This window comes from Canis lupus (genome assembly GCF_048164855.1).
Source record: "Canis lupus baileyi chromosome Y unlocalized genomic scaffold, mCanLup2.hap1 SUPER_Y_unloc_7, whole genome shotgun sequence".
Lineage (NCBI taxonomy): Eukaryota > Metazoa > Chordata > Mammalia > Carnivora > Canidae > Canis > Canis lupus.
The window spans coordinates 170,456-184,379 of NW_027326475.1; the positions used below are offsets into that span (position 1 = coordinate 170,456).

Here is a 13,924-nt window from a genome sequence, read left to right on the forward strand (position 1 = left end):
TATCTGAGCAAATCATAGTTGAGAACTGCCTTAATTTGGGGAGAGAAGCAGGCATTCAGATTCAGGAGATAGGTCCCCCCAAAAATTAATAAATCAATTACAACCGCAACATTTAATAGTGAAACCTGCAAATTCCAAACATAAAGAGTAAATCCTTAAAGCAGCAAGAGACAAGACATTTCTAACTTATTTGGGAAGAAAGATCAGATTAACAGCAAACCTCTCCACAGACACCTGGCAGGCCAGAAAGGGTCTATATACACAGGGTACTAAATGAGAAGACCATGCAGCCAAGAATATTTTATCCAGCATTCAGACTCGCATTCAGAATAGAAGGAGAGATAAAAAGCTTCCAAGATAGGCAGAAACTGAAAGAATATGTGACCACCGAACCAACTCTGCAAGAAATGTTAAGGGGGACCCGGTAAAAGAAAGAGGAAGCCCAAAGGAATATTCCACAAAAACAGGGATTAAATAGGTATTACGATGACACTAAATTCATAGCTTTCAGTAGTTACTCTGAAGGTGAATAGGCTAAATGATCCCATCAAAAGACGCAGGGTTTCAGACTGGATAAAAAGCAAGACGCATCTATTTGCTGTCTACAAGAGACTCATTTGACACGTAAGGACAGCTGCAGCCTGAAACTAAAAGGTTGGAGAACCATTTACCATTCAAATGGTCCTCAAAGGAAAGCTGGGGTAGCAATCTTCATATTCGATAAATTTAAAAGTTTATCCCAAAGACTGTAGTAAGAGATGAAGAGGGACACTATGTCATAATAAAGGCTGTATCCAACAAGAGGACCTAACAATCATGAATATTTATGCCCCTTATGTGGGAGCTGCCAAGTATACCAATCAATTAATAACCAAAGGAAAGAAATACATAGATAATAATAATACATGAATAGTAAGAATTTTCAACACAGTGCTTTTAGGAAAAGACGGATGTTCTGAACATCACCAAGGAAATAAGGGCCTTCGATGTTGATAGCAGCAAGGTCCACAATAGCCAAACTGTGGAAGGACCCTCGGTGTCCATCGAAAGATGAATGGATAAAGAAGATGTGGTTTACGTATACAATGGAATATTACTCAGCCGTTAGAAAGGACAAACACCCACCATTTGCTTCGACGTGGAAGGAACTGTAGGGTATTATGCTGAGTGAAATAAGTCAATCGGAGAAGGACAAACACTATATGGTCTCATTCATTTGGGGAATATAAATAATAGTGAAGTGGAATAAAGAGGAAAGGAGATAAAATAAGTGGGAAATATCAGAAAGGGAGACAGAACATGGGAGTCTCCTAACTCTGGGAAACGAACTAGGGGTGGTGAAAGGGGAAGAGGGCGGGGGGTGGGGGTGACTGGGTGGCCGGCACTAAGGTGGGCACTTGATGGGATGAGCACTGGGTGTTATTCTGTATGTTGGCAAATTGAACACCAATAAAAAAATAAATTTATTATTTAAAAAAAAGAAATAAGGGCCTTGAATGATACACTAGACCAAGTAAGATTTCACAGATACACACAGAATTTTTCATCAAATGTAACTGAATACGCATTCTTCTCAAGTGCACAATGAATTTTCTCCAAAATAGACCACATACTGGGTCACAAACCAGGTCTCAACCGATACCAAAAGAATGGGATTGTACCCTGCATATTTTCACGGCACAATGCTTTGAAACGAGCTCAATCACAAGAAGAAATTTGGGAGAAATTCAAAGACATAGAGGTTAAGGAGCATCATACTAGGGATCCCGGGGTGGCGCAGCAGTTTAGTGCCTGCCTTTGGCCCAGGGCACGATCCTGGAGACCCGGGATCGAATCCCACGTCAGGCTCCTGGTGCATGGAGCCTGCTTCTCCCTCTGCCTGTGTCTCTGCCTCTGTGTGTGTGTGTGTGTGTGTGTGTGTGTGTGTGTGACTATCATAAGTAAATAAATAAATACATTTTTTTTTTAAAAAAAGGAGCATCATACAAAAGATGAATGGGTCAACAAAGAAATTAGAAAAGAATGAAAAAGACTTATGGAAACTAATGAAAATGAAGGTACAACTCTTCAAAAGCTTTGGGATATGGAGAAAGCAGTCCTAGGAAGGAAATACATAAAAATAAAAGCATTCCTCAAAAAATTGGAAAAAACTAAATACACAAGCTAACCTCACACCTAAAACAACTGGAGAGAGAACAGCAAATAAAACCTACACCAAGCAGAAGAAGACAGTTAATGAAGATTCGAGCAGAACTCAATGAAATAGAGACCGGAAGAACTGTACAACAGATCAAAAAAAACAGGAGTTGGTTCTTTGAAAGAATTAATAAGATAAAACATTAGTCATCCTTTTAAAAAGAAAAAAGACTCAAATTAATAAAATCATGAATGTAAGGGGACAGATCACAACCAATAACCAAGGAAATACAAATGACTTTAAAAACATATTATGAGCAGCTATACGCCAATGAATTAGGCAATCTAGAATAAATAGATGTATTTTTGGAAAACCACAAATTACAAAACTGGAACAGGAAGAAACAGAACTTTAACAGGCCAGTAACCAGCAAGGAAATTGAAGCAGTCATCAAAATCCTCCCAAGACACAAAAGTCCAGGGCCAGATGGCTTCCCAGGAGAATTCTATCAAATGTTTAAAGAAGAAACCATACCTATTCTACTAAAGCTGTTCTGAAAGATAGAAAGCGACGGAATACTCCCAAACTTGTTTTATGAGACCAGCATCATCTTAATTCCAAAACCAGACCAAGACCCAACCAAAACGAATTATAGACTGATATCCCTGATGAACAAGATGCAAAAATTCTCAACAAGATACTAGGCAATAAGATCCAATACTACATTAAGAATTTATACACCATGACCGAGTAGGATTTATCCCCGGGATGCAAGGCTGGTTCAACACTTGTAAAACAATCAACCTGACAGATCACATCAGGGGTAAAAACAACCCTATGATCCTCTCAATAGATGCAGAGATTTGACAAAATATAGCACCCATTTCTGAACAAAAACCTTTCAGAGTATAGGGATAGAAGGAACATTCCTCAACATCTTAAAAGCCATCTACGAAAAGCCCACAGAAAATATCATTCTCAATGGGGAAACACTGGTAGCCTTTCCCCTAAGATCAGGAACATGACAAAGATGTCCACTCTCACCAGTGCTATTCAACATAGTCCTAGCAGTCCTAGCCTCAGTAATCAGACAACAAAAATAAATAAAAGGCATTCAAACTGGCAAAGAGCGAGCTAAACTCTCCCTCTTTGCAGATGACATGATATTGTAAATGGAAAACCCAAAAGACTTCACCCCAAGATTGCTAGAACTCATACAGCAATTCAGCAGTGCGGCAGTATATGAAATCAATGTCCAGAAATCAGTCCCGTTTCTATACACTAACAATGAAACTGAAGAAAGAGAAATTAAGGACTCAATCCCATTCACAATTGCACCCAAAAGCATAAATACCAAGGAAGAACCCTAACCAAAGAGGGAAAGGATCTATACCTTAAAAACTACAGAACATTTCTGAAAGAAACTGAGGAAGACACAGAGATGGAAAAATATTCCATGCTCATGAAAGATCTAAGTGTGAGACAAGATTCCATCAAAATCCTAGAGGAGAACAGAGGCAATACCCTTTCTGAACTCGGCCACAGTAACTTCCTGCAAGATATATCCACGAAGGCAAAAGAAACAGAAACAAAAACGAACTATTGGGACTTCATCAAGGTAAGAAGCTTTGGCGCGGCAAAGCTTACATCAACAAAACTAAAAGACAGCCTACAAAATGGGAGAAGATATTTGCAAATGACCTATCAGATAAAGGGCTAGTTTCCAAGATCTATAAAGAACTTATTAAACTCAACAGCAAAGAAACAAACAATCCAATCATGAAATGGGCAAAAGACATGAACAGAAATCTCATAGAGGAAGACACAGACATGGCCAACACGCACATGAGAAAATGCTCCGCATCACTTGCCATCAGGGAAATACAAATCAAAACCACAATGAGATACCACCTCACACCAGAGAGAATGGGGAAAATTAACAAGACAGGAAACCACAAATGTTGGAGAGGATGCAGGAAACGGGAACCCTCTTACACTGTTGGTGGGAATGTGAAATGGTGCAGCCACTCTGGAAAACTGTGTGGAGGTTCCTCAAACAGTTAAAAACAGACCTGCCTGACGACCCAGCAATTGCACTGCTGGGGATTTACCCCAAAGATACAGATGCAATGAAACACCGGGACACCCATACCCCGATACTTCTAGCAGCAATGTCTGCAATAGCCAAAATGTGGAAGGAGCCTCGGTGTCCATCGAAAGATGAATGGATAAAGAAGATGTGGTTTATGTATACAATGGAATATTACTCAGCCATTAGAAACAACAAATACCCACCATTTGCTTCAACGTGGATGGAACTGGAGGGTATTATCCTGAGTGAAATAAGTCAATCGGAGAAGGACAAACACTATATGGTCTCATTCATTTGGGGAATATAAATAATAGTGAAAGGGAACAGAAGGGAAGGGAGAAGAAATGGGTAGGGAATATCAGAAAGGGAGACAGAACATGAAGACTCCTAACTCTGGGAAATGAACAGAGTTTGTTCGTTGAGTTTGTTCCACCAGAGAACAAACTGGTGGTCGAAGGGGAGGAGGGCGGGGGGTGGGTGAATGTGTGGCGGGCACTGACGGGGGCACTTGACGGGATGAGCACTGGGTGTTATTCTGTATGTTGGCAAATTGAACACCAATAAAAAATAAATTTAATATTAAAAAAAGAGAAAAAGAAAATCAGAGCCAGAGGCATCACAATGCTGGATTTCAAGTTGTACTACCAAAGCTGTGATCATCAAGACAGTGTGGTAGTGGCACAAAAACAGACACATAGGTCAATGGAACAGAACAGAGAACCCGGAAATAGGCTCTCAACTCTATGGTCCACTAATTTTCAATAGAGCAGGAAAGAATACCCAATTGAAAAGGACAGTCTCTTCAATAAAGGGTGCTGGGAAAATTGGACAGCCATGGGCCGAAGAATGAAACGGCATCATTCTCTTACACCATACACAATGATAAACTCAGAATGGATGAAAGATCTAAATGTGTTACAAGAATCCATCAAAATCCTAGAGGAGAACACAGGCAACACCCGTTTTGAACTTGACCACAGCAACTTCTTACAAGATACATCTATGATACTTCTATGAAGGCAAGGGAAACAAAAGAAAAACAAGCTATTGGGACTTCACCAGGATAAAAAGCTTCTGCACAGCAAAAGAAAACTAAAAGACAACCAAACTAAATGACATATCAGTTAAAAGGGCTAGTATCCAAGATCTATAAAGAACTTACTAACCTCAACACCCAAGAAACAAACAATCCAATCATGAAAGGGGCAGAAGACATGAACAGACATTTCTCCATAGAAGACCTACATATGGCCAGCAAGTGCATGAGGAAATGCTGCACATCACTGGCCAACAGGGAAATACAAATCGAAACCACAATGGGATACCACCTCACACCAGTGAGAATGATGACAACAAGACAGGAAACCACAATGCTGGGGAGGATGTGAGAAATGGGGACCCTCCTGTGTTGCTGGTTGGAATGCAAAGTCGTGCCACCCCTTTGGAAAACAGTATGGCAGCTCCTCAAGAAGTTAAAAATAGAGCTACCGTATAACCCATGCAGCAATTGCATTACTAGTTATTTACCCCAAAGATACAGATGCAGTGAAATGCTGGGACAGCTGCACCCCAATATTTATAGCAGCATTGTGCACAACAGGTAAATTGTGGAAGGAGTCATAATGTCCTTCGACAGATGAATGGATGAAAATGATGTGGTCTATATATCTAACGGAATGTTACTCAACCACCAGAAGAGACAAATACCATTTGCTTTGACCTGGATGGAACTGGAGGGTATTATGCTGAATGAAAAGAGTCAACTGGAGAAGGACAATCATCATATGGTTTCACTCATAGGGCAATGTAAGAAATAGTGAAAGGGATTATCGGGGAAAGGAGAGAAAATGAGTGGGAAAATTTAGAGAGGGTGACAAAACATGAGATTCCTAACTCTGGGAAACAAACAAAGGGTTGCAAAAGGGGAGGTAGGCAGGCGATTGTGTAACTGGGTGTCGGGCACTGAGGAGGGCACTTGAGGGCATAAACACTGAGTATTATAGTATATGTTGTCAAATTGAATTTAAATAAAAAATAATAATTTTTAAAAAAGAAAGCCGCCTTTCTCTCTGCTTCTCTGAGACAATTTATGTTTACGGTCTCTTTCAATAATAATTTGTTGTTATCAAACAAAAGGCCTAAACTCAAATACTATACCATAAATAATGTACCCGTCTTTTCCCTTCAAATGAAAATATTATTGGGGGATTTGGAATTTATGAACTGGGAAAAAAAGAGTTTTAAAAGAACGTTTAAAATATGCTTTATGAATTTCAAGTTAATTAAGGTAAAAAAGCACATTATTAAAGTGGGAAAATAAACCATTAATAATCTGTTATTTTTCAATGATATCTTCTTTAAATAATACCTTTATATAATCAATCCAATGTTGAAGAAGAACTTGAACTCCAAACTCTACCCTACTAAACAGCTGGTAGAGTACAGACAGATCCTCAACCCTGTTTTCATCAAGAAGATAGCTTAAGCCTGAATATTAGAAACATGAAGGCAAAATGAGCAATACAAATATCCTCCTCAAGATATACATTCAGTGAGGCATTATTTTGAGATTAAAATATTTACTTGATCAAAATAGTACGGTACTAAACTTTACAAATGAAAGTAATATCAGTAAGTTTTAAATTAAGTAGTAATTAGAGGATAATGAAAAAAATAATTATGCCTCTGGACTACTACTTTTTTCATTCTTCTAACTGTGGTCTTTATAAACACATTTCAAATTATTACCCCAAAATCTAAATTAAAGAAAAATATAGTAATCAAATTTGTAGGACAGACATTACTAAAAAGAAAAAACTATGAATTTTAATTTATAATTTAAAATGAATAACTGAAAACATTAAATATCTAATTAAGAGGCAGATATTAATTTTCACATGAGAATAAAATGATTCAGTTAGAGATAATTAAGTCCAAAACGATGTTATACGATACGTCCAGATATGTCGACAAATCTACTAATTCAATAAGTAAACGTAAAAACCCCCAAATGCAAAAGAAAAAAGGAATATGTTACTAAAAAGTCATTTATTCAGCATCAGTATCAACATGTTGCTTTTCTGAGCTCATCATTAACAGAATAAGCCCTCACTATTCAGAGAAATTTTCTGCCGACTCGGTTTCCTGGAATTACATGTTCCATACTTAACATATAAATCAATAATTAATAATATAAAGCTTCAAACTTGATCAACATTCTTCGACTTCAAATATTTAAAAATCTGTTTTACATTAGTTCACCTCTCACTTCCCACTAACTTGTTACTCTATATACTTTTTCCCCGTGATTTTGTCAAACTGAGTTTTTTTAGCACCTAATTCTATAAAATTGAGGATGCTTTTTAAAGTTGCTGGATTTTATTCTAAGAGTTGGCAAATGTTATAAATCCTACTGGAAAAGAATAAGGAAGTCCTCCCGTTTTGGTAATCAAAAAATTTAAGGAGCAAAATTGATGAAGATGTGGAGATCTAGCTGAGGTCAAAGCACAAGCTGACACCCCACAGAGGACCTGCCTGCCCCTCAGAGATGGGATGTGTTTGACATTCCTCAGGCACTCCTGGCTGCCGTAAAACTAAGGGAAGGAAGGAGCAAATAGTTAATTTTTAGAGATTACAGTCCTATAGACAAGAGTCCCCCTCCATTTACCAGAAGTCTTAGTGACTTAACAAGGAAAAAGCATTCTTAACAATAACCTAGCTTCCAGAAGGAAGCTCCCAACTGTTAATGCTTTACTAGAAGGAAAAACAACCTTACCTTGGCAATGGTAAGGTCTTTGGTAAGTTCTCTTTAGCGTACAAAAATCCTTTTGAAACCTCCTTTTCCTATCTACCCCAAACACACGGTATATAGTCCCAAACACATAGTATATAGTCAGCCACCTCTCACAACCCTGGGGCAGCAGCTCTTTCTGCCTATGAGTCCTGTCCTAGTGCTTTAATAAAGCCACCATTTTTGCTCCAAAGATGTCACAAGAATTCTTTGTTGGTCATTGGCTCCAGACCTTACCCCATATCAAGCCTCACTTATATTCCAAAACTACATCAAACAGAAAAAAAGGTTCAGTATTTGTGTTCTTATTCTATGTTAGATCTCTCTTGTCCAAAAAAAATAGTTAAATTTTAGTTTACATGCACTCACTTTAATAAAGGCTTCTAAAGAAGCATTCACCCTGTATCAAATCTACTTGTTTTGCACCAAGAAGTAAACATTCAATACGTATATGTTAAGCAAATGTTAACCTTATGTGAAGAATGGGAAAATACCAGAAGTAAAGCAAAACATGTGCTCAAGAGCACTTATAATCTAAAATTTTAAAACATCAGGAAGATGTTTTAAAGACTATTTTTAAGAACAGCCAAAAAAACTTTACCACATTACTGTTTTTGAGATGTATGTATACCTTCATTTTATGTATCATTTTAAAGGAAGACATCGCACAGAACACAGAAATTAAAATTACTTAAAAATTGAAAATTATTTTCCTTAATACTATTTAGCTAAACGTATCTATACTTGTTTACCTTTCTGAAGAACTGCTGATAAATGTTCACCTAGAAGTTGCTTTTCTACAATAGCAATCAGTAGCTTCCTGTTTTAAAAATAAAGTTTTACATCACTAAAAGATTCTCATACTGGAGTGATAAAACTGCTTTCCAGAATGCTAGTGCATATATTACTGTTATCAATCTTGATTTCTTGTTCCCACTATAACTTATGCCATAAAATTAAAATTGCTACTGATGGTCTTCAGGAAGACTGAATTTTATTCATAAACTTCTCCTGATTCAATTTAATTTTATTTTAAAATATTTTATTCATTTATTCAGAGAGACATGGAGATGTAGGCAGGGGGAGAAACAGGCTCCCCACAGGGAGCCCAACATGGGACTCGATTCCAGGACCTGAGCCAAAGGCCAACATTCAACCTTTGAGCCACTCAGGTTCCCCTGAACTTCTACGATGAGTTATAATTATCATTACTTAATTGGAGAAAATTAAATAATAGCAGATGTCTATCTAACAAAAAGACCATTCTTTCATCTATAATTCAAAAAGATCAACAACCTATTTTCCAAACTTAGTTTCTTTACTTTGGCTCATCAAAAACTTGAAAAATAAACTTATGAAGAAATTTCTATTTGTCAGGAATTTTCATTACTTTGATACAAATGAAGAAAAGAGGGAGAGAAGAACTTAGCCAAAAAGGGAAATAAATTTATAATTTCATCATATCCCACGGTAATTATTGATGTGTTTAAATAGTTGCAATCTCAAAGCGTAAAAAACATATAATAATCCTATGTGTAATTATACGATATATGTTCTTACTGTGTGTTAAGGCTTAGGTAGGCTCTAACTCTGTCTACTTCTTCTTCTAGGAGATTCTTGATATGGTAAAGACACCCAGGAATCTGAAAAGAATATTTTAAACTTATTATGTCTAAAAATTATAGGACTTAAAGCACAAAAGTTACAAACAAAACAAGCAAGCAAACAAAAACATGTCTGGCCTAAATAAATTTAGTTTGATTAAGACCCAGCTACATCCTCAGTTCATTTCCATATGGCCAGAATACCAAGAATTATAAAACTGAGTTTAATTTGTAACTGGAAACACTGTGGCTTGAAATTTTAATATAACTAAAACAAAACCATACAATACTGGAAGCAAAGGGCTGTCAGAAATGAAAAGAGAAACTGAAAATTCAACAACAGTTGGTGACTTCAAAAGCCAATGACATATATGTAAATCATATATAAGATAAATAATGGCTAAAATGCTAAGACCAGAACCAGCAAAGAAACAGAAGGCTTTAACAAAACTAAACAAACAAGAACTAACAAAACATTTGCAAAACACCACTGAATAATACAATACATGGTCTTCTTAAGTGTATAAGGAACATTCTGCAAGACCCCATCAAACCACAAAACAAGTGAAAATATTTTAAAAGAATGAAATCATACAAAATGTGCTCATTTATTATAATGAAGTGGAAATGGGGGGAAAAAGAAAATTTCAGAAATTCACAAATATGAGGAAATTAAACAAGACATTTCTTAAGAGCGAAAGTAGGACATACTTTACCATGTGAAAAATGAACCTAGAACATACCAAAATTTAAGGACTGCAGCTGACATATGCTGAGTGGGCAACTTATATTTGTAAATAGCTACACTGGAAAAAGAAAGATCTTAAAACAATAAACTAACTCTTTCTGTTGTTTTTAAACCTAATTTTCCACATAAAGACTGTGGGAAAAGATCAAACTAAACCTGAAGCAAGTAAAGAAAGTAATTGTGAGAATTTAGTGAAACAGAAAGGAGAAAAACAATAGAAAAAAGAAAAATCAGGAACACCAAAAACAGGTTCTTTGAAAGGTCAACAAAATTGACAAACCTTTAGCAAATGCCCAAGAAGAGAAAAAAAATAAGTATTAGCAAGAAAAGTATGTCAACATTTAAATAGGAATTATAAACATGGTTCTCCACCAAGTATTTAATGATCTGTTTTACAGATAACGTTAGAGTTTATAATTGTCTTCAAATACCTCTTTTTTTTGCACCAGCTTCCTTCCCTCTGCTGCATAGAACCTGTTTGTTTCTTCTAGGAATTTATTCTCAAATGATACTTGGTAAATCTAAAATGCAATATATTTTTAAAACTCAGTTAAAACTGATATTTAGAATACCAGATTAGAAATTAGCTGCAAAGTAATAGAAGTTAAGCATTACTTACCTGCAAATCAGAAAGCATACTTAAAAGCCTCTGAATCAGACATCTATCAATCATCTCACCATTTCTTTCTTTTTCAATTAACAGAAGAATTCCATCTATGGTCCTACTCTGAACATTCTGATCACGAATTATATATGATTTAAATAATTCAAGGCCCATGTCCCTGAAACAACAACAAAAAAACCTATCTAAATAAATATATTTTTAAAACTGTAAATTCTAGGGGTCTTTTTGCCATTATACTTTGATGTAATAATGCATTATCCATAGTTCAAAAAATTATACTTTGATGCTGAACTCTATCTACAGTTGGTTAAATTCTTCTACTTTGTCTTTTGATAGTCTGAAGTCAACTAAAATAAACGTAAGATTTCAGAGTATATAAAGACAACTGGATGACATGCATAATTCCATAATTTTTAAAAAATAAATCAAAATTCAGGGTGACTCTAAAACTGTTACACTTGCCTTTAGATTTTTTAGCCTTCATTAGCATAATTTGGTATCAATTTACAACTTCCCAGTGTTTCCATCATAAGTATGAAATATGATTCATTATCTAGAATTAACTTAGAAATAATATGTCTCCTAAACAATTATTAACACTGAGTAATATAATTTTATAATAAATTATCCCATAAGCTATGTTACCATGCGCTCTAACATGATTTTAAACATTTCTAAGTTTCATGATACACATAGAGAAAAACGGGTTTTCAAAATTATATTTGAAAGTTTATAAATTCATCTTATTATGTCTTCTTTCAGTTAGGAGATAAAAAAGTGATCATAAGTCACACATAATAATTTTTCAAGTAATGATTGAATCCTTACCAAATGGAAGACAACATCGAAATTTGAAAAACGTAAGTTCTATCTAGGAACAGAAAGATGTTCCTAATCATGCTCTGTCAGAAATAAAACAAGGTAAAACATTACGTCTGAAAGATTCTGGGGTTAAACTATTATTCATCTAATAAAATCTTAATTCTTAAGAAAAGTACATTATATATAAACATTGCTATCAATCTTTAAATCAAACATAGGCAGCAACATATTTATTCCAGAAAGATAACTTTCCAATTTATCACCCTTTTTCCACATTGCTAGTTTTTAAATAGTAAAGATTAATGGAGATACATAAATAAAATTTATCCACGTAGATTATTCTCACTTTGTAAAAACTGCTAAAATATTAGTTATTAGTAAGAAGTACAGTTTGCTTAACAAATCTTTTTAAAAACTATAGAGGATTAGAAGACTAAGAGCTAGAGTTGTAAAGAGTAAACAAAAAGAAATAAGAAGAATTAACAGGAATATGCACTACGACAAAATCTACGTACAAATATAAAATCTTATGCTTTATATTTGAAGACAAAGTACCAAGGGAATTTTTTACTATGAATACATTGGTTATGTACAAATTAACTGCAATGTAAGCATATACAAGAACAGCAGTTCTCAAACATTCTTATGTCAAGTACCCTCTATATTTTTAAAAATTATTGATGAAATCAAATAATTTTCACTAGTGTGTTATCTAGTAATACTGCACTAGAAAATTCAAATGAGAAACTCTAAGTATTAGTTATATTAATTTCATAATAAAAAGTTAATTTGTTAGGAAATGTTTTTATATTATTTTAAATTTATTTTTTAAATATTTAATTTATTTATGTATTTATGTATGTATGTATGTATGTATGTATTCATTCATGAGAGATACAGAGAGAGAGAGACAGAGACAGAGACACAGGCAGAGGGAGAAGCAGGCTCCATGCAAGGAGCCTGATGTGGGACTCAATCCCGGGTCCCAGGATCACACCCTGGGCTGCAGGCGGTGCTAAACCGCTGCGCCACCAGGGCTGCCCATATTGTTTTAAATTTAAAACAGTAATTGGTGAAAGTATGAGCTTTCACTTATAATATGAATAAATTGGGGGGGTCTAATATAAAGCTTAGTGATCAAAATTAATCACCCATATACTTGAAAAATATCTGAAAGGTACTGAGAATAGATCCTTAAATGCTCTTACTACAAAAAACAAATAGTAATTATGTGAAGTGATGAAGGTATTAATTAGTTAATGCCACTCTGGTAATCATTTTGTAGTATATAAATGTATCATATTATCACATCATACATCTTATACTTGCACAATGTTATGCCTCAATTATATCTAAAAATTTTTTTAAAGAATTTATAATCTAAGAATAAGTAGAGCATTAATAATTTAAACACACCTTTAAAGTATAATACAAACTTATTTATATAAACAGGAGAAACTAAAAGAGAAGAGAAAACCAGAGCGGTATAAAGAGATAACAGCACAGAAGTGATAACATGTGAACTTTATGTAAAGCAGTAGGAATTTTCTAGAAAGTATATTCCAAACTGACTGGTTAAATACTGCATGGAATAATTAACATACAAGTCATGCATGTTTTCCTTGACACACCATCCTTTAATCAGGATCAAAACCACAAAGATATCCTCAATATGGTTTTATAGACTTTTACTTTTGTGGCAATTTTACGGTCACTATAAATAATGTAATTACATTTATAAGATTTTAAAATGTGCTTGTACAACCTTAACATTGTCAATCATTGTATTCATGGATATTCTGTTTCTAGAAAATATGTGTTTTTGCTTTAACTTAAACCATTTACAGCACCTCTCTGCTGATTTCACTTGGAACTCTGCACAAAATATTTCGAATTGTTATAGGAAGAGTTAATTATGAGGTCCAGAGAAACTTGTCATGCGACAGTGCTGTGGGAGATTAAAGGACACTGATAGTTGCAAAGCTCACAGCCTTGATTTTGAGCCAGTTTAAAAAACTCACAGCCAGTTTTTTAAATAAAGGTGAAAAATAGAAAGTTGTGATATGGTAGCCATGTATGACTAACGAGGACATGAGTTAGAACTGG

At 35.0% G+C, this 13,924-nt stretch overlaps 1 protein-coding gene across 5 annotated transcripts in view; it reads right to left on the minus strand.

Annotated features, from left to right (window-relative positions):
- Nucleotides 1-13,924, minus strand: part of LOC140629721 (cullin-4B-like) — a 73,227-nt gene that overhangs the window by 42,129 nt on the left and 17,174 nt on the right. For 4 of the 5 annotated variants that reach the window (XM_072819309.1, XM_072819308.1, XM_072819306.1 and 1 more), the window contains 6 exons: nucleotides 11,825-11,898; nucleotides 10,991-11,153; nucleotides 10,803-10,892; nucleotides 9,580-9,662; nucleotides 8,772-8,839; nucleotides 6,598-6,716 (listed from right to left, as the gene is read on the minus strand). In XM_072819309.1, the coding sequence (XP_072675410.1) occupies nucleotides 6,598-6,716; nucleotides 8,772-8,839; nucleotides 9,580-9,662; nucleotides 10,803-10,892; nucleotides 10,991-11,153; nucleotides 11,825-11,898 (597 nt within the window). The remainder of the gene's footprint in view (nucleotides 1-6,597; nucleotides 6,717-8,771; nucleotides 8,840-9,579; nucleotides 9,663-10,802; nucleotides 10,893-10,990; nucleotides 11,154-11,824; nucleotides 11,899-13,924) is intronic. The other variant, XM_072819310.1, reaches the window with a different exon arrangement.